The sequence below is a fragment of the Cavia porcellus genome, unplaced genomic scaffold (assembly GCF_034190915.1).
Source record: "Cavia porcellus strain 051 isolate PalLab524CR breed Dunkin Hartley unplaced genomic scaffold, mCavPor4.1 scaffold_1, whole genome shotgun sequence".
NCBI classification, from domain to species: Eukaryota; Metazoa; Chordata; class Mammalia; order Rodentia; family Caviidae; genus Cavia; species Cavia porcellus.
This window is the reverse complement of record NW_026947484.1, coordinates 189216380-189243002: the sequence shown is the minus strand read 5'-3', so window position 1 is coordinate 189243002 and position 26623 is coordinate 189216380. Positions and strand designations below refer to the sequence as shown.

General features: G+C 40.0%; 2 protein-coding genes across 4 annotated transcripts in view; one reads left to right on the top strand and one right to left on the bottom strand.

Annotated features, from left to right (window-relative positions):
* Positions 1–26623, top strand: part of Anp32b (acidic nuclear phosphoprotein 32 family member B) — an 82596-nt gene that overhangs the window by 957 nt on the left and 55016 nt on the right. The window contains exon 2 of one of the 2 annotated variants that reach the window (XM_063224916.1): positions 17741–26051. The exons of the other annotated variant lie outside the window; for it this stretch is intronic. Within the exon in view, the coding sequence (XP_063080986.1) occupies positions 23897–24949 (1053 nt within the window). The 5' untranslated portion in view covers positions 17741–23896 and the 3' untranslated portion in view covers positions 24950–26051. Of the gene's footprint in view, positions 1–17740; positions 26052–26623 lie in introns of those variants that run through there. 2 annotated transcript variants of the gene reach the window in all.
* Positions 3975–26444, bottom strand: Hemgn (hemogen). Of its 2 annotated transcripts, XM_063224858.1 has the most exons (5): positions 26361–26444; positions 14080–14212; positions 11552–11645; positions 6021–7099; positions 3975–4132 (listed from the first exon to the last, which is right to left on the bottom strand). In XM_063224858.1, the coding sequence occupies exons 2-5, from the start codon at positions 14156–14158 to the stop codon at positions 4026–4028; spliced, it is 1359 nt and encodes a 452-aa protein (XP_063080928.1). In that variant the 5' UTR covers positions 14159–14212; positions 26361–26444; the 3' UTR covers positions 3975–4025. The 2 variants fall into 2 exon arrangements, with proteins under 2 accessions (XP_063080928.1, XP_013008824.1); XM_013153370.3 differs by lacking the exon at positions 26361–26444 and having other exon boundaries at positions 14080–14631.

Sequence of the window (26623 nt, the reverse complement as noted above, 5' to 3'; positions counted from 1 at the left end):
AATGTCTGTGCTTGCCACTAAATGGCGCTGTTGAGAAAGTATCAAATGTTGAAGAGGTATTTTGTCTCAGAAGGCGTAAAAAAGGCGTTTGATGATCACACAAAAGAACATAATTACCAACCATGACAAAGACTGAATCCAAAGCAGATGTGGAGACACTAATGAGGGAGATTGATCCTTTTTTGTGTTTTTTTGAGACAGAGTCTTGGTTTGTAGTTCAATAGCCCTGAACTCATATACTCCAGTGGGGTAAGCTGGAGCACAGTGGCCACACACCTGGAATTCCAACTATGGAGGTGTTGGGGAGGATCACAAGGCGCTGGGATCTGTTCCCCTAGTAAACTCTGTTACAAGAGGGTTAAGGGAGGTGAGGATGTAGCTCAGGGCTTCCTGGGTTCAATCCTACCTACTGTGAAATAGAACAAAAGTCAAAGTGCTGTATATTTAAGTTATTGCTTTCAGAGGACTTTGCCTTTTAAAAAATACATCAAAGCCGGGAAGTAATGGCATACAGCCGTGACTCCAGCATTCAGGGAGGCCGAGGCAGGAGGATTGCTGTGAGTTCAAGTGCCGCCTGAACTCCATGGTAAAACCCTGTCTCAAAAACAACAAATCCCATCAATGTAGATGATTGTAGTAGAAATAAATGGTCATCAGTCCATGGTACTTTAAGATATACTTCTCAGTAGAGTGATTCTTAACCTCATTTGAATATGTACCATTTCAAGAATTAAAGCTTTGGACCTTCTCATGTGTCATTTTCCATGTAATGTGTTAGGGTTCATGAATGTCTAAGAGCAACCATTGAACCTACCATGAGGGGAGGGCAGCACAAAATATATTACAAGGATATTTCCACTTTTTTCTTTTTCTTCTCTGTGTGTGTGTGAACTGAATCCAGGGCTTTCGAACTGAGCTACATCCCGAGTTTTGAGACAGGGTCTTGCTAAGTCACTAAGGTGCCCAAGCAAAGCTTGAGTTTGATCCTCCTGTCTCAGTCTCCAGGTGCTGCACCATTCCAGGTATGCACCACTATGCTTGGCATCTTGCAGTTTTTAAATTCTATACCTGAAAGGTTCTAACTCATGAAGAAAATGCAAAAAATTAAATGCATATTGCTATTCGGATGGAAATGATGAGAAAGCACAGATGTGTGCAGGAAGAGAACAGGTCAAAGGGGAGCAAACATGCTTCCCCTAAGGCACTCTATTTCTCTTATCTACTCCCTCATCTTTTCACCTTTGTACCCTTTGTACATAGTGCACATCCAAATCTTTAAGATTCATCTACATGAGATGCTACTAGTTTCACTCAACTCATGTGTAGTCTTAATCCCCTCCGGGTGATAAAATTGAAACAGAAGCATTCTGAGATGGAGCAGCATCATGAAAAGAAGTCAGATGTGACTTTGGGAGAGTACTGGCCTCTCTGAGGTTATTAGCTCATCTGTAAAATAGGAGTGGTAATCACTGCCCAGCCCATTTCACAACTTTTCATATTGATTACATTCAGTAGGGTATGCAGAAGCATATGTAGTGGCAGTCTAGGGTGGTCCTTCTTTAGTATGTTATTTGAGTATATTGTAGGATGTAAGTAATTACTGTATAATGAATACATGCCACTGAGTTAAATCCCCAGCCCAGTAGCAAATAGGAGAGAAGCAGTATTGTAACTTCCCACTGTCCTAGTGTTTTGAACCCTGGGGTAAAGATGAGAATCATCCAGAGAACTTTTAAAATATGTCCTAAAGGCAATGCTGCATCTTGAGTTATCTCTGGAAGGAGAGAAAGGAATCAGTGGAAAACTAATGAAAACTAAATAATGTCTGTAGTTTAGTTAATGGTAATGTGGTTTACTTAGTTTTGACAGATGAACCATGGTTATGTAAGTTGTAACATTAGGATAAACTGTACAAAGAGTAAGAGACTTCTGTATTATCTTTACAATTTATCTGTAATTCTAAAACTATTTCTTAAAAAAGGATTATTTTAAAAACTCAAGCCAGGCATGGTGGCACATGTGAGTAATCCCAGCATTCAGGAGGCTGAGGCAGGAGATTGCCATGAGTTTGAGGCCAGCCTGGGCTGCATGAGTGAGTTGAAGACCAGCCTGCACTACACAGTGAGATCCTGCCTCAAAAGAACCAAAATATAGAAACTTCAAAAACAAGTATATTTAGTCCTGGTTGTTGTTCATGATAGGGGAATCAATCACCAGGGAAGCAGTCTAGGCATCTGTATTTTCGAAATCTTCCCAAATGAATCTTGTATACCATAAGGGTTGAACGAACCACTGTTGTATACCGCGAATGCCAGAGGGACTGGGGTCTACCTCAGTATTGCCTACTACCTAGCACAAAGCCTGTGTGGAGAGCTGTGTAATTGCGTTCTTGCTATATGAAACTTTATTTGTAAACATCTTCTTTACTTAGTTCCCTATAACAGTAGAAAAAAAATTTAAAAAATCAAAATACCAATTGAGATTTCCGACATCTTTCTGCCTAAAATATTTCCTATTCCTGCTTCTGGTCTCTTTGTCATTGGTCATCTTGGCCATTATTATCTCCAAATGAATGTTCCTAAAATATGAAAACTGCCACGTTATTGTTTAAAGGTTTTAGTTTCTTATTATCTAACAAATGGTACACTCCTTAGGTACATAAATTCCCTATACTCCTAAAAATATATTAGCTATGTAATGCAAGATTTTTTATAGCATGCAAGCCAACTAGTTCATGTGGACCCCACTTTAATTAAAGTTGCATGCAGTTTTGGTTTTTTTGGTTCTTTTTTTTTTTGTTTGTTTTGTTTTGTTTTGTTTTGGTGCTTGGGATCAAACTCACAACCTCACGTTTGCCAAGCAGGCACTTACAACACTGAGCTAAACCCCAAGGCCTACGTGCAGTTTTTTTGTGCACACCTTGAACTCACACATCTCTAGTCCGCATACAGTAATGCTCTTGTTCCCACTTATGTGAATCCTCCCAGTATTTCAGGCCTCCTTTCTAGCAACAGTGAGTGCTTCCTTTGTTATACTCACTATTTACATGGCACTAATGCTTACTAGTTTCCTTTGAAATTATTGGTTTTCTGTTGTTTTATTTCCCCATGAAACTACAGTGACCCCCAATAAGCAAGGACAGTTTGCCATATTTGACCCCCATATTTTTATGATGGTATCCACAGAGTTAAGCACATCATAATAGTTTAATGTACATTTTCCTCTTTTGTTTGACCCCAGGGATCAAACTCACAACCATGCACTTGCAAGGCAGGTGCTTATGCCACTGAACTAAATCCCCAGCCCAGTTTAATGTACATTTTGCACAAATACAATATTTAAAAAGTAAAAAATAGAAAATCCAAATTCACATATGAAAAGTAAATTACATTCATCATTCCAAAATATCTTTTAAGAAGCCTCAGAATAAAAATTATTTAATTTAGCTAAAAGAACCAAAGAAAGCATGAATAAAATGTTGTTACTGTTATATCAGTAATTAGGTTGATAAGAAAACTATACACTTCCAAAATGTAACCACTTTTTTCTCTTAAAAATTAAATAAATGACAAAATTATTCAACTTTCCCCTTTCCCTTGTCTCTTCCCTTCACCCTCCATATACATGTATGTACACACTCAAGCACACACACACACACACACACACACACACAGAATATTATCTATTTTAGAGCTTTCAAAAATGTTAGTCCCCTCAAATACGTTCTGTAAAAGGAAAAAGGACTAAGTTAAATTATTAATGAAAATTACAGGTATTTCGAGCCAGGCGTGGTTGCTCACACCTGTAATCCCAGCATGTGGGAGGCTGAGGCAGGAGAATCATTGTGAGTTCGAGACCAGCCTGGGCTACAAAAGTGAGCTCAAGGCCAGCCTGAACTACAGAGCAGGACCCTGTCTCAAAAAAAAAAAAAAAAATACAGGTGTTTCTACAATACTGTGAGAATAACACACACAAAATGTTAAGATGTATATTCCACTGGATTACAACTTTGTGGTTGAACATTGTTAAAACAAAACATAGTTATACACATCATTTTCTGGACCAGTCTCTTGAGGAGCATGTGGAATTGCTGGTACTTCTGGTTCTTCTACTTGGGGTTTTTCGTTCATTTCTGTAAAATCAAGTAAAATACAAAAGTAGACTCAATAAGTGATATTGGGACAATTGACTATCCAGGAAGGAGGGATATCAGCCATAAATACAAATTTCAAGTAGGTGAGAGTGTTATTTATTTTTTGTTTTATTGCAATACTAGGGATCGAACCCAGGGGCTGAGGTCTACTATAGGCAGTTACTCTACCACCCAGCTACACCCTCAGCCTTGAAGCCAGCCTGGGGTACACAGTGAGTTGAGGGCCAGCCTAAACTGCATAACGAGACCCTGTCTCAAAAAAAAATCAACAAAACATTAAAATAATGTAAAATATTTAATGCAACCTCTGGCACATAGGAAGTACTAAATAAATTTTATTCCAATGATGTTCACTGAACATTGTTGTAAAAGTAAAATTTGACAATAATCTAGGTGATTGAATAAATTATTATACATTCATACAGCACAATATTTTGCAATTATTACAAAAAACATCCTAAAGATGGCTGTAATACATAAAATGGAAAAAAGTTAAAGAATTATTGCACTACATTTTTTTTTAAAGCAACAATCTTAACCTTGGGGATTGGAGACAGGAGATAGATTCTTTCTATTCACTTGTATGAATTTATTGTAATAAACACACACTTTTATAATCAGCAAAAGAATAGTCCAATTTGTTTGGTAGCACAAAACCAAAACTATAATGAGCATTAAATACTTTCCCATATTGGCATTTCCAGGTTTAAATGATTAGGTAAGACTCCTCCAGTAGGGCACTTCTACCAATGCAAGGAGAGTTGTATACATCTTTTTAAAAATTCCTTTTAAATAGTTCCTCAAAAGCAGGCACCAATTAACACTATATTTTTGTTGCCCTCATTTTTTGGCAGAAAAAACAAACAAGCTACTCAAAGGGATTTCTTCAGAGAACAACTTCCTAGGGATAAATACCTGGGAGATTGAACTGCTTTTTGTTTTTGTGTGTTTTTATTAATGCTAGAGATCATGCATGCCAGGCGAGTGCGCTGCAACTGAGCTTAAACTTCCAGCCCTCAGCCCAGGCCTTAACTGTCTATAGTATCATTCAAGGGACTCAGACTGATGTCCCTGGGGCAGGTGGAATAGACGGCTGGGCATGGTGGCTCACCATGAGTTTGAACCCATCTGGAATACATAGGGAGGAGACTGTCAAAACACCAAGAAAAAGAGGGACGGGGAAAGAAAGAAAAAGATCACATTATTTTTCTTTTAAGTAGTGTGTCAAAGCCAAGTGAGGTGTCACTTGCCTGTAATTCCAGCACTCTGGGAGGCAGAAGAAGGATCTCGAGTTTGAGCACAGCCTGGGCAATTTAGTGAGACCCTGCCTCAAAATTAAAACAAAACAAAAAAGCACCTTTGCTGAAGAAAAAGATTTTCGGAAACAAATCTGAAAGTGGGTTTTGGTACAGTTGATAAAATCTACCAAAACGAGGTCCCCCATTCACAGGACCACATTTTATACCTTTGTGCCTCCATCAGTACTTTGCACTATGAATTCACCTACCTTTATCAGGAAAATCAAACTCCCTGGAAAAATTTCATTCATCTAGTTTTCTTGTTAATCTAGATTTAATTGCGTTTTAAAATAATTGTGCTCATATCATCATATATTGAATTCATTTCACTGGTGATAGCCTCTCACTATGTGTTTTATACTAGGCAGTACTTGCGTTTTCAATTATTTTCTTTTAATTCTTTGAGATTTGCCAAGATAAACTTTAGTTGCATGAAAAGCATTCTTTTTTTACTTGAAAAGACCTAATGATAGTCACAGTACCTATCGAAATAACTGAGCATTGTTTAAAAGTGTACATGACTACTCTGAGTGAGATGTGCCTATGTTGTTACTATACATGGCCCCTACCTTGAGGAAGAGTACAAACATCCTTAGCATCTTCTCCATGTGCTTTCAGATCCTGGTCTTGGGGTTTGCCTGTTTCTTGGTATGCTTCTGGAAGGTGTTCTTCAGGTACATTCTCATTGTTGTATGTCTTAGTCGAGAGGTCTTCAGGCCCCTGTGTTCCTTGGTAGGTTTCTAGGGAATAGTCTTCAGGCTCAGGTGTTTCTTGGTTTATTTCAGGTGAATATTCTTCAGGCTGGGGTGTTTCTTGGGTTTTTTTATGAGCGGGATTGTGAGGCACACTCATTTCTTCATATGTTTCATGAGAAAAGTATTTGGGCTCAATTGTTTCTTGATATGTTTTTGAAGAAAGGTCTTTAGGCAGAGCTATTTCTTGTGTTTGGAGAAAGAAGCCTCCTGGCTCAGCTTGATCTTGTTCCAAAGTGGGTTTCTCTGGTCCAGCCGGGTCTGGGTCTACGTCCTCTTTAGGCACACTGAGTGGGAGGGATGCTTCAGGGGTGCATCTTTCCTGGTCAGTGACAGCTTCATAGGTTGTAGAATAAGGAGCTTTAGGAACCGCTGTTTCTTGACACATTTTGGGAACAAGGACTTCAGACTGAACTGTATCTTGCCATATTTTGAAAGGATGAGCTTGAATCACAGCTATTTCTTGGCATGTTTTAGGAACAAGGACTCCAGGCTGAGCCACGTCTTCACATACTTTGGAAGAATAGTCTTGAAGTGCAGATATCTCTTGGCACACTTCAGGAGCAAGGTCTTCAGGTTCGGCCATATATTGGCAATGGTTTTGTGCCACTGTTTCTTGGTACTCAGAAGAATCTTCCTGGTGTATAATGCTTTCCTGAGACAGTTTAGAAGAGTGTTCCTCAGGCACAGTGTTTTGGGAGGAAATTACCAAAGCAGAGGCTTCAGCTGCTCCTCCAGGTGGCTCATTTTCTTTCTCTGTAGGTACCAGTGCTATCTCCATCATTTCCTCTGCTATTTGTGACTGAGGCTTTATCTTTGGTTCTGCATTTTGTTGCCTCTTCCGGCCTCTCTGATTTCTTTTTCTTGTGTTCTGCCTCTTGCATTTTTTCTGTTCTCTGCAGAGAAACCAGAATTAGTGTCAGCAGCAGGGTTACAGAATTCAAATAAGTACTTTAAGTAACGGTTCCAAGACCTCACTACTTTGTTATACCACCTTGAACAAGTTTCTTAATCTCCAGGGGCTTCAATTTCCTTATTTGTGCTAGACGTTTTCAATTGTTTGGAGAGGAAATGTTCCTCCAAGACTTTTTGACTTTGACACTTGTATTAGGGGTGTGTGTGTGTGTGTGTATGTGTGTGTGTATGTGTGTGTGTGTGTGTGTGTGTGTGTGTGTGTGTGTGTGTGTGTGTATGACAGCTTACCTTTAAAGTTTGGTTATGGTAAATGTATAATTCCTTCATGAATTAAGAGATACCATCTCTTTGAGTTTAGTGAGGTAGCCCCACTACCCCCGGGTAAGTTGATCCAGCTGAGTTTCTAGTTCTGCATTGTAGGCATAGGTCCTCTGTGCAGGCTGCAGGTGGGTGGTATATATGGCTTGATTTCCTGAACAGCATCTCCTTTAAGGAATATTAAGTAACTCTAGCATATATCAAATGAGGTGTACTGTCAGCTGGGTCAAAAGCTGCATAAAAAATATTTCTTGAGGTTATGAAGCTGGTAGAAAGGCATGAGTGGCCCTATTATACCTAATTAATAGATTAAAAATCCAAAAGATGAGATAAGATACATACAGATTGCAGCCAATGACAAATTGGTAGGCACTGAGAATATAACCAAATACAGATGGCTAATACAGATGGGCTGGGAAGGGGGAGAAGTTACTATAAATAAGCATTTCATCATTTTTCTAAACCTATTGAAATTCTGTTCCATGCTACCCATGAAGCCTTCTCTAACAGACCACGAGACTGAAATGCTCTCTTTGCTTATACTCCTACAGCAGTCGTGGCAAACCTATGGCATGCGTGTTATTGTTCTTTTAAGACAAAAGATGTTAAGGTATGAGTTGTCTTTTCTAAACCAGAATCTATATTCAGGTTGAATTGAGGCATTGACACTTTGAGATAAATAAATGGGTTTTGAGTTGCATTGTGGGCACTCATCTCTAAAAGGTTCACTATTCCTGTCCTATAGGATTTATTGTACCATGATTTAAGGCTGCCTCATACTGTGGTGGTTTCTGGAGACGCCGTATTTCTTTTACTAAACTAAACATTCTTTGGAGATAAAACCACAGATTGTTATATCTTTGTAGTGCTCATAATTTCATACAGTTTTAAAAAATATCTATATTGTTCTACATCTGTGAATGTTTGAAACTTTTCATAATAAAAAATTTTTTAAAGATTACTTCACTAAAACTATTTGAAGTTAAGATCATTTATATATTGTGATGGTTCATGTCTGTAATCTCAGAACTCTGGGAGGCTTAGGCAGGAAGATCACAAGTTTGAGTCTAGCTCTTAGATTTTTTTTTTAATTTTTTTTTTTAATCAGTACCAGGGATTAAACTCACGACCACGCACTTGCAAGGCAGGCACTTATGCTGCTGAGCTAAATCCCCAGCCCAGCTCTTAGATTTTTAAACAATGAAAAAGGGCTGGGGATGTAGCTCAATGGAGTCAATCTTCAGCATCACCAAAACAAATGGATAAAAAGAAATATGTAAAATACATACTATAAATTAACATTAAATAATATAAATATTATATCAACATTTATATTGTTATATTTTATACCATTCAACAAAAATATTAAATAGTAAAAATCCTACAGAAGAAAAAACCAATTTGAAGATGATGTTTTAGCTCCTCAACATTTTGAACTGTTGCTCCAAGTAACAAATGTAACAAGACAAACTAGAAAGCTCTGTCAGTTTGTTTTGTTTTGTTTTTTTAAAAACAGATATATCTTGGCCGGGGCTCAGCTCAGGGGCATAAGTGCCTGTGTGGCAACACGAGGTGGTGAGTTCGATCCCTGGCACACAAAAAAAAGATATATCTAAATTCTTCAAGAAATGCTTATTTTCCCTTGGATATTAATTATTAAACAACTTGTTGTATAGGTATCTTTCTAAGGAGATCTGAGTAATACAATGATCACATCTTTCCTGGTAGTTTTCAAAACAATAGAAAAGCATCGGCATGGCCTAACCTTTGTTCTGTACTCTTCTGATTGTGGGCAAGTCCGTTAACTTCTCCCTGCCTTGGCTTTTCTACATGTAGTACGTCGTAAATAATGTCTGCCCAACTTTATGTGGCAGTTGTAAGAATGACATATAACTTACCATGGATGAGTCATTCAGATACAGTAAAATTAGTTGTCTCATATTCATATAGAAACATTTATAGGGCTCCCCCTCTGTGCCTGGCACTGTTGTCAGCAACTAACTTCTGTTATCACCAACCTACAAGGTGGTTACTGTTATCTCCATTTTGCAGATGACAAAACTGAGGCACAGAAAAGTTTAGTAATTTTCCCTGGGTCAACAACGAGGAAGTGAGGAAGTCAGGCTTCATATCTAGTTGAGCTGGCCAGTCCATCTGCCTCTATTACACCATGCTGCCTCTCCCTGAAGGTTTCATTATGTATATGTGTTGTGCTGAAAAAAGGGCCTAAGTCTTAGTAGCCAACTGCCAACCTACTTCAGAGAATTTCTCAGCCTTGTCCCCTCAGCCAGTAAGCTTGGAGAATCAATGCTGTCAGCTCAGTGGTGCTAGCTGTGTTTGTTAGAGGCAGAGTTCACTGGCTAGGCTCAGTAAGACTGATAGCTAAACCTAATGACCCATTTTTAAATGAAAAATGAGAAGTGCAAAGTCACATATCAGTGTGCTTAGGATGAAAATTAAGGTAAGGTAAACAAACCCACTCCTACTCTGTGGGAAACCCAGGAGTGATCAGAAGGCTGCCTAATGGGTATAAAAGTGGGGGAGCTAACGGTAATCTTCAGGAGGACCCAAGTACAGAAGTTTCTGCTGTAAAATCATGGTCGTGTTCCTGAAAAATCTCACCTTCTGCAAAGTCATGCACTAAAAAGTAACAGTGGTTACAGGGATGAGGGAATAGACGTGGGACAAACTACTCAAAACCTGTACAACCTTTTAACATTAACATTAAATAGGCAATCTCTCGTTGCTAGAGTCTGCCTCAGGCAGGGGCTAGTGAAAACGTAGAAAAGCAACAGTGTCCTTATAGACTCCAGGCCACTGAGACCTGGGCACTGAGCCATTAATCTGAGGACAACAGTAAGGAAGCACAAGGAGAGCTCTGCTGAGCTGGTGCGCCTCTCTGGGGAGGGAGCCCAGTGCAGGCCGAAGAGATCCTGCCTTCATAATGGCCGCGCAGGAGGCTCTTCACTCTGCCACAAAAGGTTCTAATTCTGTTCCCACTGTTCTCCTTTTGACCAGGAAAGTGAACCAACACCACTGCCATACTGGACTGACATCATTTTCCTCTTTACCAATCATGTGTGAACTAATAGGCATTACAAAAACGTCTGTGGTAACAGAACAGACAGCCCTGTTCTGAGGGGCAGTGAAAAATGCCCTTTCTTAGGCCGGTGGGCACCATGCCTGCCCATAGTCCCAGTATTTGAATGACTGAGGTAGAAGGCTCTCTTGATTCTGGGGGTGTGAAAGTAGTCTTGGCAACGCAGAAAGCCCATCTCCAAAAAGGATAACAAATATTTTAAAAGTTTAAAGAGTGCTTTGCAGAATAGTTCTCAAGTGGGGGTGATTTGCCCACCTTTCCTCCAACCCAACCCGGAAGACGTTGAACAATGTCTGCAGTTATTTTGGCTGTCTCAATTGAGATGTGAAGGAAGAGGTGCTACTGCTGTTGGTTTCCAGAAGTCAGAAAACTAGGCATCTACAATGCACAGGACAGCCTCCCAAAATAAACAACTATCCTGCCACAGGATCCATGGTGCCAGCTGTGGGCTCCCTTTTCCTGTCTCCACATAAGCAGATCTCCTATTGCCATAGTCATATTCTAAATGGGTGCAGACGATGCTGTCTAATTTATAATTTGTTCTTGTGCTCCATCCCTGTGTTTATATTGATGACAATAGTGGTAGATCTAGGAACTCCCCAAGTATTTGTCACTCAGAATTTTGGGGGTTATTGTGAGCTGAGAAAATCATACTTCGTGAGCATGGACAACACTATTAGAAAGCTCTTCTACAATGAACCTTTTAATAAGATGCTAGTATGTCTACACGGGTATTACCAGGGTAACCACACGCCAGGCATCTCCACTACATCATTTGGTTGCCTGGTACATTAAAGGAAATCAAAGATGAAATTCTGTTGCCACAACTTTACTTTTGTAGTTTTAGACAAGAGACTTAACTCATTGGAGATTAGGTTCCCTTTTTTGTAAAATAGGGATAACAGCACCTGATTCGTAGGGTTGGTACGAAGACAAAAGGGAGCGTGTTAGTGCTGCACCACTCACCACATAATCTATGCTGGATAAATATTAGTTCCCTAATGATATACCATACCCATATGCCCATTGTGAAGTTTGCTTTTCTTGTGCTTCAGCTTTTCTTTTTCTGAGTTGTTCTCGGTCTCGCAAATTCCAAGTTCCAATGAATACTGTAGGAAGAAAAGAAAGTCACTGGAGCAAGAGAGGACATGTGGCACTGGTCAGCAGAAGAGTCCTGTTACCACATGTGGGATCCCTGAGCTGGGTTTTTCTCCTCGATTTTGAGGACAAGGGCCATATCCTCATGCCTCCAGTTACCCATATGTCTCCAGACAACATCTGTGGTACACGTTTAGTAAACATTTTTGACTATAAAAATCAGACACCTATTTAGACCTAGTATTTATACGTTAGTGTCCTGTCAACCTATTAATTTCATATATATTCAACCCTGAACCTAACAATTGAATTTGATTTGGTTCTTATCCAATTTGGCTTACAACCAGAATTGTGGAAAGAATTAAGTTCATGAACCAAGTCACCGCTATATTACCGTGTCTCTCAGGCTGGTGATATTCTGCTATCTTCAGCATAATAGTCTGGTTTTATATTATTCCTCATTTCTATCCAGGCCATCCACACAAAGTTGTAATGATAGCATACCACAAGAATTTTTCACCTTACATTGTATTTGAAGTATTTCCCATGAGATAGTTTCCATAACTGTGATTTTACTATTAATATGGTACTTAATCTAGCCAGTGCATTCCTTTTTACCCAGCATTCGGCTTTATTGAGCGTTTAGGTTGTCACCATCATGTTTTGCCTTGCATATAAAGAACTATTGTAAGCATATTTATTGCATACAGTTTTTTTTCTCTTTCCAGTTTTTCCCTTAGGGTGGTGTTTCTTCAAATTCTTTAAAATATTAAGAGTATTCTCAAGCTGAAGGAGATGGTCCCCACCTGTAATCTGAGCTACTCAGTAGGCTGAGGCTAGAGGATGACAAGTTCATGGCCAGCCTGGGCAGCTTAACGAGGCCCTGGCTCTAAATAAAAAATAAAATGGGATGTGGCTCAGTGGTAGAGCATCTGTGTGTTTAACCTGAGTATTATCAATAAGTTTCTTCTCTCCAAGTTTGAGAAAAGCAAATGGACCGTCCAAGTAGAACCTCTTAGAGCCTGTGGAGTGTTGCATATTTGCACTATGGCAAAGGTTTTTTTTCTCCCCCCTTGTACTAAGTGGACCCAGAGTCTTCTCACCAAGGTATATCCCCCCTACACTCTCTCTCTCTCTCTCTCTCTCTCTCTCTTTTCCTTCCAGTCTTGAAACAAGGTATTGCTAAGTCTCTAAGTTGCCCAGGAAAGCTTGAACTTGCAATCTTCCTGCTTCAGTCTGCAGAGTAGCTGGGATTACAGGTGTGTGCCATTGTGCAGGGCTGAGAATAGGGTTCTTTTTTTCTTTTCCATTTTAATCTTATATTTCTTTGCTTATCTCTTTTTTATTTAATTTTTTTAGTCCTTGCTGACAGTAACAAATGATTATATTCATTATAGTTGGGTACGTGTACATAGCACATCTTTTTTTTACTTCCCCAGCCCCACCTCTCTCCCTCCATCTCTTGGTCTCATACCCATTTATAAATCTATCTCTGTTCCCTATTATCTCTTTTCTTTTGCTCTTTAAGTTGTTTTTACTTTGGGTTTCTCATAGCAGGGAAAACCATGCAACATATAAGCTTGTATGTCTTGATTTATTTCACTTAACATTATTGAAAGACTAGGATTCTTCATAGGAAAAATCATACCTTTATTTTTATCAACTTCTGATTAAAGTTACCATTTCTTAAAGTTATGAATATTGGTAATTCTAGTAGTATATGACTTTTCTATCAAAAGAAATTAAAGTTTTTCATTTATTGCTATTGTTTCAGATCCCTTAAAATATCATTAGACATGATTGGTTTAACACTATGATGGTTAGATCCACCACTGTATTATTTAATGCATCTGTAAATAAACATATATTACCGCATCATAATTTTAAGTTTTGATTATTAATGTAATTGCTCCCTTTGCAATCACATGTGCTTAATTTTATATATTTAAAATGTTTTTTCTAAGAAGGAATATAGACTTCAGCAGAATACCAGTAAGATCCATCAAACCAAAAAGTTATAAAACATTATCTTAGGGTATATCAAGACCTCAGGTTCTGCAAAACATTTTGCAAAATGCCACTTTAGGACAGATCCCAGGACTGAGATTAGGAATCAAAAATATCAGCACTGTTACAGTTCTTATTCCCAGATTGCTTTCCAAAAGCTAGACCACATTTATGCTACCATAGAAGTATAGGTGTATATTTTCATTATCTTTCATTTAAATTGATATGTTATTCATAATTTGTTATAACCTTGTATTTCTCAGTCTGATTAGAATTTTAGCACTAAAAGGCATTTCACGTGGTTAGATAGCCAGGTCTTCCCACCTAAGATTATATAAATGGGTTCCCACCCCCCTTTTTGCAGATCCATAAAGAAGAAGAAAATTATAGCTCCAATTCTTCAAAACAGGCACCACCTCTGAAGGTTTCTTTCTTTACCTGGAGCAAAGGTCTCTCCTTGATGACGATGAGGTGTCTGATGGCGTTGCAAATGAGACTGATCCTCTCCCATGTCCATCTTGCTGCAATACCTTCCTGGTATTTGGTTTGGCTTCCACAAGCAGCCTAAAAGCTTGTTAAAAATATCGAAAACAACTAACAGTTAAAAACACATACACACACATATGTTCACTTGTCACTTAACTTCCCGCCTAAAGGTTTTATCTGGGTGGGCCACAGCTGCAGATGAATTCCCTTTTATCACTTTGCACAAGTGTAAGCAGTGGAATGGCTGGTACTGTGCCCTGGTCCTCAGGCATAGGTTGTTATTTCTACAGGAACCCCTGTGGCATAGCCTGGCACACACAGCCCTCAGAACAGCAGTCTTTTGGTTCTATCTGCCAGGAAGTATCTGAACTCCTTTTTAGGACACACAAAACTGTACTGGAGGTTGTGCCATACAAGCGGTGGCCACAAGGCACTCCTTTTTACAATGTGGAGGTGGCCCAGTGTAGGCAGAACAGTAAATTTCCAGCCAGCCCAGGAACTCAGAGCAAGCCACTTCCTTTTTCTGTGACTCTTCCTTTTTTGCAAAATGGGCAAATAAGCGGCTGTCTTGCCTATTTCATACTGTTCCTAAGAAAGTGAAGATAATGGATGTAAAATTCTAAAGTGTACTGTCTACATGTAAAATTAATCTTTTTTCTTTTTTTTTTCCCCACCCCAAAATTAATCTTTTTTCTGGATGTGTTTCATATGTTGCAAAGTAACAGCACAAATGTATTAAAAAATATGTTGCAAAATAATGTTATGTCTCACTGTGTATGCTGTTAGACAATAAATAAACAAGAACAAAACTAGGAATTGGAAGTACGTTTATACTTTTTGCTCATCCTGTTATTCACAGGTGATTCAAAATAACTAGTGAAATCCACTGTTACTCAGCCAAGGGAAAGTCTAAAAGCATTTCATAAAGAAAAGATCACATTAAAAAAGAAAGATAAAAGAAAAAGAAAAGAAAAGAATCATCACATTATTTTCTAGGAATTAAGCTGAAATCAGAGGAGCTCTCCCATCTCCAACCCGTCATCCCATCTGTGAAGGCAGGCAGCACAGAGGATCATGGATCATCAGAACGAATTCTGAGTGTTTCTTGAACCAGGCAGCCAGCCAGGCAGTCATGGGGTTAACAGTGTGTCCCACAGCCAGATTAAAAGGAAGAGAATTTGTGTTCCACTGTTGCCATTCTGCATCTCATTGACTTTAGGTGAGCTAGACAGTTAGATAGCCATAGAGCTAGTTTGCATATCTGTAACATGAGGACAATATTGATACCTAACTTCATGGATTTGTTGGAATTGTTAAGTCAGATAATCCCTGAAAGGCATTTTATAAATGCCTAGCATATTGAATAAGTGGCACCTAACACATTGGATTTGGCTAGTTTGGTAAATCAAGGCATAGTTTGATGTTTGTTTGTTTTAAGACATGGTCTTACGATGTAGTGCAGGCTGACCTTGAACTCACTTATGTAGCCCAGGGTGACTTTGAACTCATGGCAGTCCTCCTGCTTCAGGCTCCCAAATGCTGGGATCACAGGTGTATGCCACCATGCCTGGGCCAAAGTCATGGTTTAAATACTTTGAAGAAACTCAGAAAATCTGAAGGATTGCACCTGTAATCCCAACACTGTGTGGCTGAGGTAAGAGGATTGTAGATTCAAGCCAGGTCTGGAAAATTTAGCGGTCCTGTCTCCAAATTTTAACATTTTTAATGTAGTTCAATAGGAAGCAGCAGAGAATGGCACAGACCATTATAAACCAGGCATGGTGTCACACATTTGAAATCCCAGCACTGGGAGGCCTGCATAATTTAGTAAGATCTTGTCTCAAAAAGAAAATAAATATGAGAGGCCAAGGCAGGAGGGTTGCTGTGAATTCATGGCCAACCTGGGCTACATAGTGAATTCAAAACCATCCTGCACTTACTCAGCAAGACACTGTAATTAATTAGTTAATCTGTAGATGTAGCTCAGTGGTAATGTATCTATGGGTTTAATCCCCTCCAAAAACCAAAATGGAAACAAACAAAAAAAACCCATTACAGTTCTAATAGGTATACCCTTACATCAATATTGACCCCTTTGAAATGTTTCTTTGTTTCTTGGTCTTTTGAGACAGGGTCTCACTATGTAGCCCAGGTTGGCCTTAAACTCACTATGTAGCCCAGGTTGGCCTTAAACTTTCACTGATCTCCTGCCTCAGCATCCTGAGTAATGAGATTACAAGTACTCCACCATGCTCGCTTGTTTGTTTAGTTAACAGTACTTGAAATTGAACTTAGAGCCTCCACACTGGGTTATTTTTATTTTTATTTTTAATTTGGAAATAGGCTCTTGCTGAGTTGTCAAAACTGCCCATGCGGGACTTTAATTTTCTATCCTCCTGCCTCAACCTTCAAGAATCCTGGGATTATAGGCATGTATCACCAGGCCTAGATGGATGTTTTAATTCTTGCTATTTACAATAGTTCAATAAAGTGACTTTACAGAGTTGTCCTAGGATACTTTCTGAAGATACAGAGATACTTCTTTAATAGGATTATCCTTACAGTTTGTAGTAACCTGTACAACAATTCAGCAAACCTGGCTGAACACAAGTAAAGCTATTGGGCTACACAGGTGAACAGTGTAGAACCTGAGCTCTGTGCGCTGTGAGCTGATGGAGGAGAGAACACATACATCTTTACTGTAAAAAAATAATATTTATATTCTTCAGGCCCTATAACAGCTTCCTAAGTGGACTGCTCCCCTGTCCAGTGTTCCCATGTGTAGAAGCAGAGTGTAGAGGGACTAGAAGAGGTGGAGCCAACTCAAATCAACAGGAAATTGAGGGCAATGCTGGGTGGAGGGCACTAATGGGACCCTTCGGAGCAAACAAGATTGGAAGTCAGGCTGGTGTCTGTGGTGTGATAACAGACCAGAGCGGGAACTTGGGACAGAAATAGCCATACTGGCCATTCATAAGCCGTAGTTTGTGGTCTTTCCTATCAGAAAAAAAGTCTGTAGAGTTAGCACCTCTCAAAATATGAGATATTAAGCATCAAAGCCTAGATACTTTAAACATACACCATCTTTTTCTATGTGTATGTATATATGAAAGTTTCCTCTAGGCTACAAACTTTTGCAGGGCTTTAACCCTCTTGAAACATCTTTTTGTATAGTGCGGTCTCATGGCAACTTGGCCCTCACTCTTGGATGCATGGCCAGCTTTGTGGCCATGCAGCCAGGTCGTAGTTCATAGTGTTGAGGAGCTGATGTTGCTGCAATACCATCATCTTTCCTGAAGGTCTTTCTACAGTCATTCATCTTACATGCTGGAAATACAGCAAATAAAAGGCAAAGCCCCAGGCTGGAGTTGTAGCTCAGTAGCTCAGTGGTAGAGAGTGCTTGCCTAGCAGGCATAAAGTACTGGATTCTAATCTCCACCACCAAAGGAAGAAAAAAAGTTTGTGCTCTTACTGAACCTACATTTTAATGAGGAAGATAAACAATAAGCTGAATTTGTGTCAAATGGTGATAAATACTTTGAAGAAAATTGGCCAGAAATGATAGGAACATACGGGGAAGGTTGATGGTAACTGCTATTGTTTTCCTTTACAGGGTCTCATTAGGTTACCCAGGCTGATCTCAGACGAGCTCTCAAGTGATCCTACTTCAGCCACCTGATTAGCTGGAACTATAGACATATGCTCATGTACCCGGGCTGCCCTTTCAATAGTGTGGCCTACTATGGCTTGACTGTACCTGGTGAGCAGAACAGAAGGAGGAACTAGACCAGCCCTGCTGATATCTGGGAGGGCTTCAGGCAGAGGGCACTAGCAGTGGTGTACAAGAGGGAGTGGCAGGAAGATGGGATCAGAGTGTAGCTTGGTGCCCCTAGTAGGGATTTCTGCTCTGCATGACATGGATAGGGATGGGATCAGTGGAGTGATACAGACCTACTTGAAAGTAGGATTATTGCAGCTACTGTGTGGGATAGGGAGGTGGTGGGAGCAGGGAGACTGATCAGAAAGCCTTTGCAAGGGCTGGGAATATGGCTTAGTGGCCTAAGCACCTGCCTGGCAAGTGCAAGGTCATGAGTTCAATCCCCAAGACCAAAAAAAAAAAAAGAAAAGAAAAAAGAAAAGTTATAGGTCAGAAAGCCTTTGCAGTGATCCAGGTGGGAGACAACTATGGCTTGGACTGTGATGGTAATGGAAAGTGGTGGTGAGGTTCAGGGTTGAGGTTTGGTCTGAGCAGCTGAAAGGACAGAGGAAGACGGGCAGGAGCTTGCTTGGCAGAGATGATCAGGGAGCTGCTTTTGGATGTATGAACAGAACAGGGAGAACACAGCAAAGGAGCAGCCAATGGAACAGAGGAAAACCAGAAAAGTCTTGTGTCTGGAAAGCGAAGTTGAAGAAATTTTTTAAGAAGTGATTAATCAAACTATCAAAGTTTGCAAACAGGTGAAGTATCAAAAAGATTGAGAATTGACTTATCAATGTATTTCCGATAATCTAGTTCAATGAAATACAAACCATGATGCTCAGAGAGGTTAAATGGAGTCTTAGCCAAGGGTGTACAGGTTAAACCCGCTACACAATTTGCTGAAGCCCAGCACAAAATGAAAATGCTGGGCTTTTCCTTCAGAACTTATCAAGAATTTCAAGATGACAACAACAGAAACCCAACACAAAGTCCTACTTTTGCAGGTGTTTCACTGGATCCTCATAGCATACAGGATAATAAAGCAGCTATTATTATGCTCATTTCTCAGATTGAGAACCTGGTGTCCAGTATGGAGTAACATAACTAAGGTCACAGAGAGTGGTAGTTTGAGCCTGAAAACTGAACCGTCAGTCTCCGGATCTGGCCCTTTTCGTACTAGAGCAAGCTAGGTGTTAGAGAAGGGAGTTGCTGTCCCTCCTCCTGTCCACATAGAGCAGCTGTAGGGATCAAGTCTTGTCTGTGATACACAATGTATGTACCACTGTTGCCCCCTGATTGATGTGTTTCAAAGTTTTCTTTTCTTTGTTTTCTCTCTTTGAAATAAAATGGATTTGAAAAAAAAAAGAAACACTTATCTGTGCAATTCAGAGGCTTGACAGAACTGGCCAGATGAGGGAGGGAAGAAAGCCCATTTCCAAGAACTCCTGCTCCAGGGGTCTTTATGCCGGGGATAATGAGGAAGCAAAGCAAAAACAGCTCCACCCATATAGTGCATACAGTTTACTGGTCCAGGCTCTGATGGTAGAATTTTAGAACCCCCAGCCAGGCAGAGGAGAGTGCAGCCACACTTTGACTTGTCAGGCCCCAGCGAGGGTGTTGTACTGCGCAGCCCACGTGAGTGCTTTGAAAGCATGCACTGAAAAGAGCAAGGGTAGAGGGATTGGGGGAATATCTCAGTTCTTTCTGATCCTCAGTTTCTTTCCTTGTAAAATAGAAAAGGAATGCCTCACAGGAATTCTGTGAGGACTAAAGAGATTATGAGAGCTTATTTTAAAATGAAAAAACACTGATGGAAGGCCTGTAAACTTAGGCACTGTTAATAGCATTATCTAGAGTGTTCTAATGATGCATCTCGGCATTTTCCTAAAATACCTTTGCTTACAAAACCAAGGGAAGGGAAGGCAGCATGCACTTGTTTATCTTTGCACTCCTTCCTGGCTAAAATACTTTCTCAAAGCTTCTGAATACTTCTCAACAAATGGATGGTGCTTTGTTTTCCCAAGTAGGAGAGGAGAATTTCTTGTTTCCCGCTCTCAGTCTGCAGTCGTGTGATAAATAAGCTCTGTCTCTGCTAACACAGATGCTGCTGTACACATACAGATAATGTGTTCTATAATTTCAGAATGGCGGGAGCCCGGCTTCCATCTAATTTCTCCACAGCCCCCTCTCTGGCCTCCTCCAAGTAATTGCCTTCTGTTAACCACTGAACAGTTTACTCTGAGGGTCACTCAGGCACTGTGTTTGTTTACATACGGACCACCCCTGGCACTGCCCAGGTTGGTGTCATAATCACCAGTTGATTATTGTTTGCACAAGATACAGTGATACATGTTTATTTGTTTTATATTAACTATTTTTGCATACTTTTTAATTAGAACATTGTATTCACCCTTGATGTTTGTTTCTAGCAAAATTAGTAAGTTCTGATTATTTTCTTTTACTGATTTGTGTTTATTTTGTGAAAAATAACCTGCAATTTTGTGATACAATCTATAAAAGCTCTTATCATAAAGGTATTAGATATAATTTTTGTACTTCTCCAGAACTCAGTGATATTCTCTTACAATGCAAAACAGACAGATTTGGGACACTGAGACTGAATAGGAAGGAAGGGCCAAGAGATCTGCAAAAGAAAAACTGAAAAAGGGAAAAATATTAGCATATCAGAGAGGAAAAGTCTGTGTTATGAAATGGAAATACAAAAACGATATCACCTTATTGCCAGCTATTCATAATACAGAAATGATAGAACTTAAAAGAAGAAATTTAACTTAAAAATTTCCTAACAGTGGTTAATGATTATAGTAATTCCATGGGTGGTTAAACCCTCAGAGTTGACCAACATCTAACAAGCTATCCTGTATCAAAAAGAAAGAAAAAAAGTATTATTATAAAATATTTATGTACCTTCTGGACCGAACAATATAGAATTCTTTGTTAATTATTCAAAACAAGAGGGCTCTAAAAGTCATTAACAATTTAGATTAAGTCTAATAGACCAAATAATTGAGAAATACCAGGTAGCAAACACCAACCAGGATGTCCATCATCAATGTTTTCACCGTTATGTTTAGTGGTATACATATTATTGAAATTATGTCATCCAGAGGAAAAAAAAGAAAAACTCAGCAGTGTAAATAAAATGTTATTCAAAGAAAGATAATAATGCAAAAAGAATCTGGAAAGATACTGGATGCTACTGTCTAGATTGTAGCACTGCATTGTGTATTTGAAAAATTATTCAATAAATTGACAAAATTATCACTTTTATATTTCCTATTATCATATAAAAATAAATGAAAATATACAAATTTTGGTCATCCTGTATTTAAATAGACTGGCCAGTGGCTAAATTGTATACAAGGACTTGGGAGGCTTGGAAGGAGGATTGTTGTAAGTTTGAGACCAACCTGGGATACAAAGTAAGCTTAAAGCCAGGTGAACTGCATAGCGAGACCCTGCCTCAAAAAGACCAAAAGAAGTATATACAAGTAATGATCTCTGACTAATCATGGGCAAGTAAATCTTTGCCTGGGAAGGGTAATTTTGCTTCCTCCTTGGGCCACCATCCTATCTCTGTCCTTTTGCCTGGGAACTTCTGGAACCACACTGTGTTCTCAGGACCTGTTCCCACACCACTTCCTTCCTTGGCACTACAATCTAGTTTTTGCTTCCCATGTTATTCTCTCCTAAGTCATCAGTGATTTCCTAGTGGCCAATCCCAGCATTCCCTGTCGGCAGCTCAGGATTCCTCTGAACACTGAAAACACACGCTGCTTTGTTTCCGTACAGGGGTGTTCTTCATCTCTCTCCTCCTCCTTGCCCAGAGGGTCCTCTTTAACTCTTCTAGCTATGAGAGGTGTTTTCTAAAGAAGAACCCCTTGTCCTCTGGATGGTCATCCTCAGACAGCTGATCCAACTGAATACTTTACAAAGTATAATCAAAATGTAATGTAATGTAAAGTGTAAAATTTTTAAAATGTATTACAGTTAAATTGCCATTAATCTTCTTCACAGTACTTCCTTCAAAAAAAAGAAAACAAAATACTTCCCCTCACTTCAGACCACTCATCCCATAGTTCTTGCTACTTTCTGAAGCAGCTCTGGAGTCCTGTGTCTTTACAGGATGTGAACAATACAGCCAATGCTGCTGCTGAGTGCCATCCAGCAGAGAGCTTGTGAAACACTACAGTGAGCCAGGCTTGGTAGTGCACTCCTGTAATCCCAGCCCTCAGGAGGCTGAGGCAGGATCACTGTGGGTTCAAGGCCACCCTGGGCTACATAGTGAAACCCTGTCTCAAAAAAAACCAAACCAAAACAAAACCATTAGCGTATCGTCAGCCACCTCATTCACAGAATCTGCCACTGTGCAGCTTCTGGCTCTTCGTGAAGTCAAAGTGGCTGAGAAAGCTAAGCGTTTTGAAATGATGCAGAACATCAAGGCAACCACAGCAGTGCAACTAAGGAGAAGGCTCAGTGTGGCTTCAGGAAAGCAGCTGTGGGGAAAGGCTCACCGCGCTGCTCAGGACAGCCTCAAAGAACAAGGGGGTCGGCGCACCTGAAATAACGGGATTAACTGCAGTGCATCTCTTTAAAATTTTAAAGATGTAAACATTCAGTATTTTTATCCTATCTCGTGCATCCATCCAGATATTCATAAACATGTAATAATAACATCATATTTTTAAGTGTCTCCTGGTTATCATTCATTACCTAGAGATCTGGTGGCACCTCACACTTAGCAGAGCTAAAGAAACTCCCTCAGTTTTATGTCCGCTGGAGGAGCAGCACAATGGTCCTGGCCATCTGGTTGCACAGCCTCAGAGCTGTGCTTGACTCTGTGTCCTCACAACTTCATAGAAACCAAGAGCAGAGTGAGTTTCCAGGAGGATACTCAGATCTCACGTGGTTCTGTCGATTGCTTCTCTCTGTGTCCCACATGGTCACTTTTCTCCCTTCCATACCACTGTGGTGTGCCACTACCACAGAGAACTTCAGCCTCTCAGTGGCAGCACCGGAAAGGTTTCTCAAGCGGTACAACATCTTCCATCTCCTCTCACACTCCCAAGCCCGCTCTCAGAATCAGAACATTCATCCTGTAGCTGGCTCTGACCCAGTCATTACCCTGGTTTTCAATACTGGAAAGTCTCAGTGTTGTCTGAAGAATAGACTCAATGTTTTGGTCTAAAGTTAGAGGCCACTTCTTCCCAGCTGCTTTCCTGAAACTACTCTGTGTCTCAAATAAAACCGCACGCCTCGCCTTCTCTCCCCGGCCAGGCCTGCGAGACGGCGCCCTGAAGCTCCGGGCGCCAGTCTCGACTTCCGGGAGAACATGGCGGACAGATAACAGCAACTACCGGAGGCTCTCTGAAAGACTCGGCTCAGAAGCCAGGAATGGTGCGGACTAAGGAGACATAAGTCGGTGGAGATATGCTCTGCTGACTCAGGAACGAACTGGGCTGAGAGAAGCCAACTTGGAATGCAGTCCTGCTAAAACAGGAACAGAAAAGACTTGGTGTGGAGGCTGGAACCGCGCCATTGTAAGCCGCGATTTGGGTTTCCCGCCGCGCGGCGGCTGGCTGCCTCTACAGCGGCTCGGCAAGGAGAGAGACGCGCGGAAGCTCTGAGAAGGGCAATCTGCGAACGGCAGGGAGGTGTGCACTGACTTGTGGTGAGGTGAGTGAGAGAAACTGACACTCTACCACAGTTTGACTCCAGCAGAGGACTTTCTGGGCCCGGGCAGTCCTGCGGGAGCAGGGCGCGGTGGGACTCCAGCCACACATCCCCCTCTCGGGCGGGATTGGTGAAAAGTGCCTGGCCTGTGTGACGCTGCCGGCGGACCTGGTAGGCTGTCCCAACCCAGATCCCAGAGCCTGACGGTGGCCAGGAGGGGTGACGCGTAGGCTGCCTGGTCCGTAACTCCCTGGTGCGCAGCGGTGAGCGGGAACACCTAACTGGCGCAATTCGATCAGGCTGTGGCTGACTGGGAGAGAAGCTGGGTCTCTTATATAAGCTTGCATATATAAGGAACAGAGAAGAAGAGGCAGCATGGGAAGAGGCAGCAACAAGAAAGGCTCCTCGGCCCCCAATTCTGAGAAACAGGCAATAGCAGACACCACACCAATACACATAAGGCACCATATAGAGAGCCTCATAGACCAATTCAGGAATGAAGTTATCAATGACCTGAAGCTAGAAGTATGCAGAATAGTTAGAGAAATGCTAAGTACCACCCAAGAAAAAACAGGTGGTGGAATGGAAGAACAGAAAAAAAGGGGAGAATTGTTTGACGGAGAAAACAGAGAAAGCATAGAATACGTGAAGCAGGTTCAAAGGGACTACCAAGATACTAAGAAGTCTATAGAAGACTGGCATAACAGCTTGAAAGAAACTAAGGACAGACTATCTGAACTGGAGGGCAGACTTGTAATATGGGAGAATGAAATGAAAAACTTCTTAAAAATAACAAAGAAACAAACAGCAATAATACAAAGACAAGAAGATGATAAGAGGATCCATAACTTAAGGATTAAGAACATAAAAGAAGAAGTAGGGACACAAACAAGTGAACTACAAAAGCTACTCACAGAAATAATCCAGGAGAATTTTCCTAATTTAGCAAAAGGTAAAGATACTCAGATGTATGAGGCATACAGGACCCCCGCTACCTACAACCCAAACAGAGCAACACCCAGGCATATAATAATAAAAATTCCAGAAATTCAATACAAGAACAGAATATTAAAAGCTGTAAGAGACAAGAAACAGACCACCTACAAGGGAACACCCATCAGAATTACAGCAGATTTCTCTGCACAAACCATCAAATCACGAAGAGCGTGGGGGGAAATAATTCAAGCATTGAAAGATAATAATCTCCAGCCAAGATTGAGATATCCTGCACAACTGTCCCTGGAAATTGATGGAAAAACAAGGTGCTTCCAGGATAAAGAGGAACTGGGGGAATTTGCAACCACCAATTCAACTCTACAGAGAGTATTGCAGGATATTCTAAAAAAAGAAAAATACAAAGAATCCAGAAATAATGGCAGAGAGGCCACAACGAATGGAGCAGAGAACAAAATGAAGAAGACAAACTGACAGCTACGGACAGAAAAAGAGCTTAACAGAAATGAGGCAGAGAAGATTGGATGATAGGAACAGCTATTTTGGAGAAAATGACATCTTAATAGGTAATACAGATTTAGTATCATCTTGTTTTGAAGTCTCATCTAGCTTTTGTCCTTCTGTCTCCAATGGTCTAAATAGGCTGTATCTTATTGGATTTTATTATGTACGATAGTATAAGCAAAAACCTTTTAAAGACAAGGAGATTATACAGAAACCATTGTTCATTTTGTTAGTTGATTCTAAATACTCTGTAATGCTGTCATTCTCTTGAATGGTTTTACATTGTTTTGATATACTTAATGCTACAGTATACGAAGTTGTACTCAAGGATTTCAAAGAAAGAAACAATATGGTAACTACTTTTAGGTTAGGATTATCTGGTGGTGAAACACTATTCTGCTTAAATGGTTATGTTTTGATCTGTGCTGTTTCGTTGTTATGCCCTCTTTTATCTCAATCTCCACTCCATTATTTACTTTTTTATCTTTATCCTTTTAATTAAAGGAAAAAAAATAGCAGGATATATTATAGTAACCCACTTTGACTTTTCATTACCTTGATTTAAAGCCCTGTATTACTCTCACCATCTGGTTTTTAACTGATGTTCCCCTATTCTGTTTTGCTGGATAGTATCAGGTTCGAAAGTTTAGGCATCAGCTGTGAAGATAATGAGATTCATTATGACGCCCATTCTTGTTGACTTTTGTCTACTTTTGAAGACCTACAATGTCTCCAATGTTTTGGTTTTGTCGGTTTTGTTCTTTACTGTTTTGTTCAATTGTATTATAACTAATGATATAGGCAATTCTATTAGAGATAGTGGGAGGCATTATGGTAACCATTGTTGATCACCTTGTATTATGTTTTTACATTATCTATTATGTCCACCCTTTTGACTTGACCGATTCTGTTCTGTTATGTCACATTTGGTTATACTCTCTTCCAAAAAAGCAATAAGAACCGTGGGAGCAATGAAACCCAAAATGTGTAATAGTCATGGTACAAAAGAGAGGAAAAGAAAGTGCTCCAAACTATATAACTGCATGTATATTTAAGTGTATAAGATAGAAAATGATATCACAGAGTTTTATTGGATCAATGAACAGAACTGTTTGCAGTATCATTGATGGAATGTCCACTTTACAAGCTCTAATTTTGTGACTTGAACAATTATTTCTAAGATGACAATATGTAATCCATTAACTAGTGATTTCCTACTGTTCATTTTTTTTCTGTAAATCTGTATAACTTGTACCCTTTCCCTGCTTTTTTTTTCTTTTCTCCTTAAATAAAATTTAAAAAAAAAAAAAAAAAAAAAAAAAAAAAAAAAAAAACCGCACGCCTCCCTGGTTTGCACAAATCTTTCCAACTCCCGCCCTACCTTTTGCAGACCTCCTGGGTGTTCAGTGTTCTGCTCTCTTTGGAGCCATCCAGACAGTAAGTGCTGGCTTACATCACAAAGTGTCTGGTGATGGTGGTGGTGATGATGATACGTTAGCCACTCCACAGCGTCACAATGGATACCTGGCACTTTATGTGCATCATCTCATTTATTTCTTCCAAGTAACATTAACCTCATTTCACTGGTAAAGAAATTGCTGTTATATCTCTAGACAACATAAATGCATATGTGGTAGTGTTAGG

Excerpts from the sequence above, each read along its gene's own strand:
- Hemgn (XM_063224858.1), bottom strand. The coding sequence starts at position 14,158 with ATGGACATGGGAGAGGATCAGTCTCATTTGCAACGCCATCAGACACCT. Across the intron at positions 11,646-14,079 it reads AGGAGAGACCTTTGCTCCAG|TATTCATTGGAACTTGGAAT; the intron begins GTAAAGAAAGAA and ends TTCTTCCTACAG. Across the intron at positions 4,133-6,020 it reads TGTTTGTACTCTTCCTCAAG|AAATGAACGAAAAACCCCAA; the intron begins GTAGGGGCCATG and ends TTGATTTTACAG.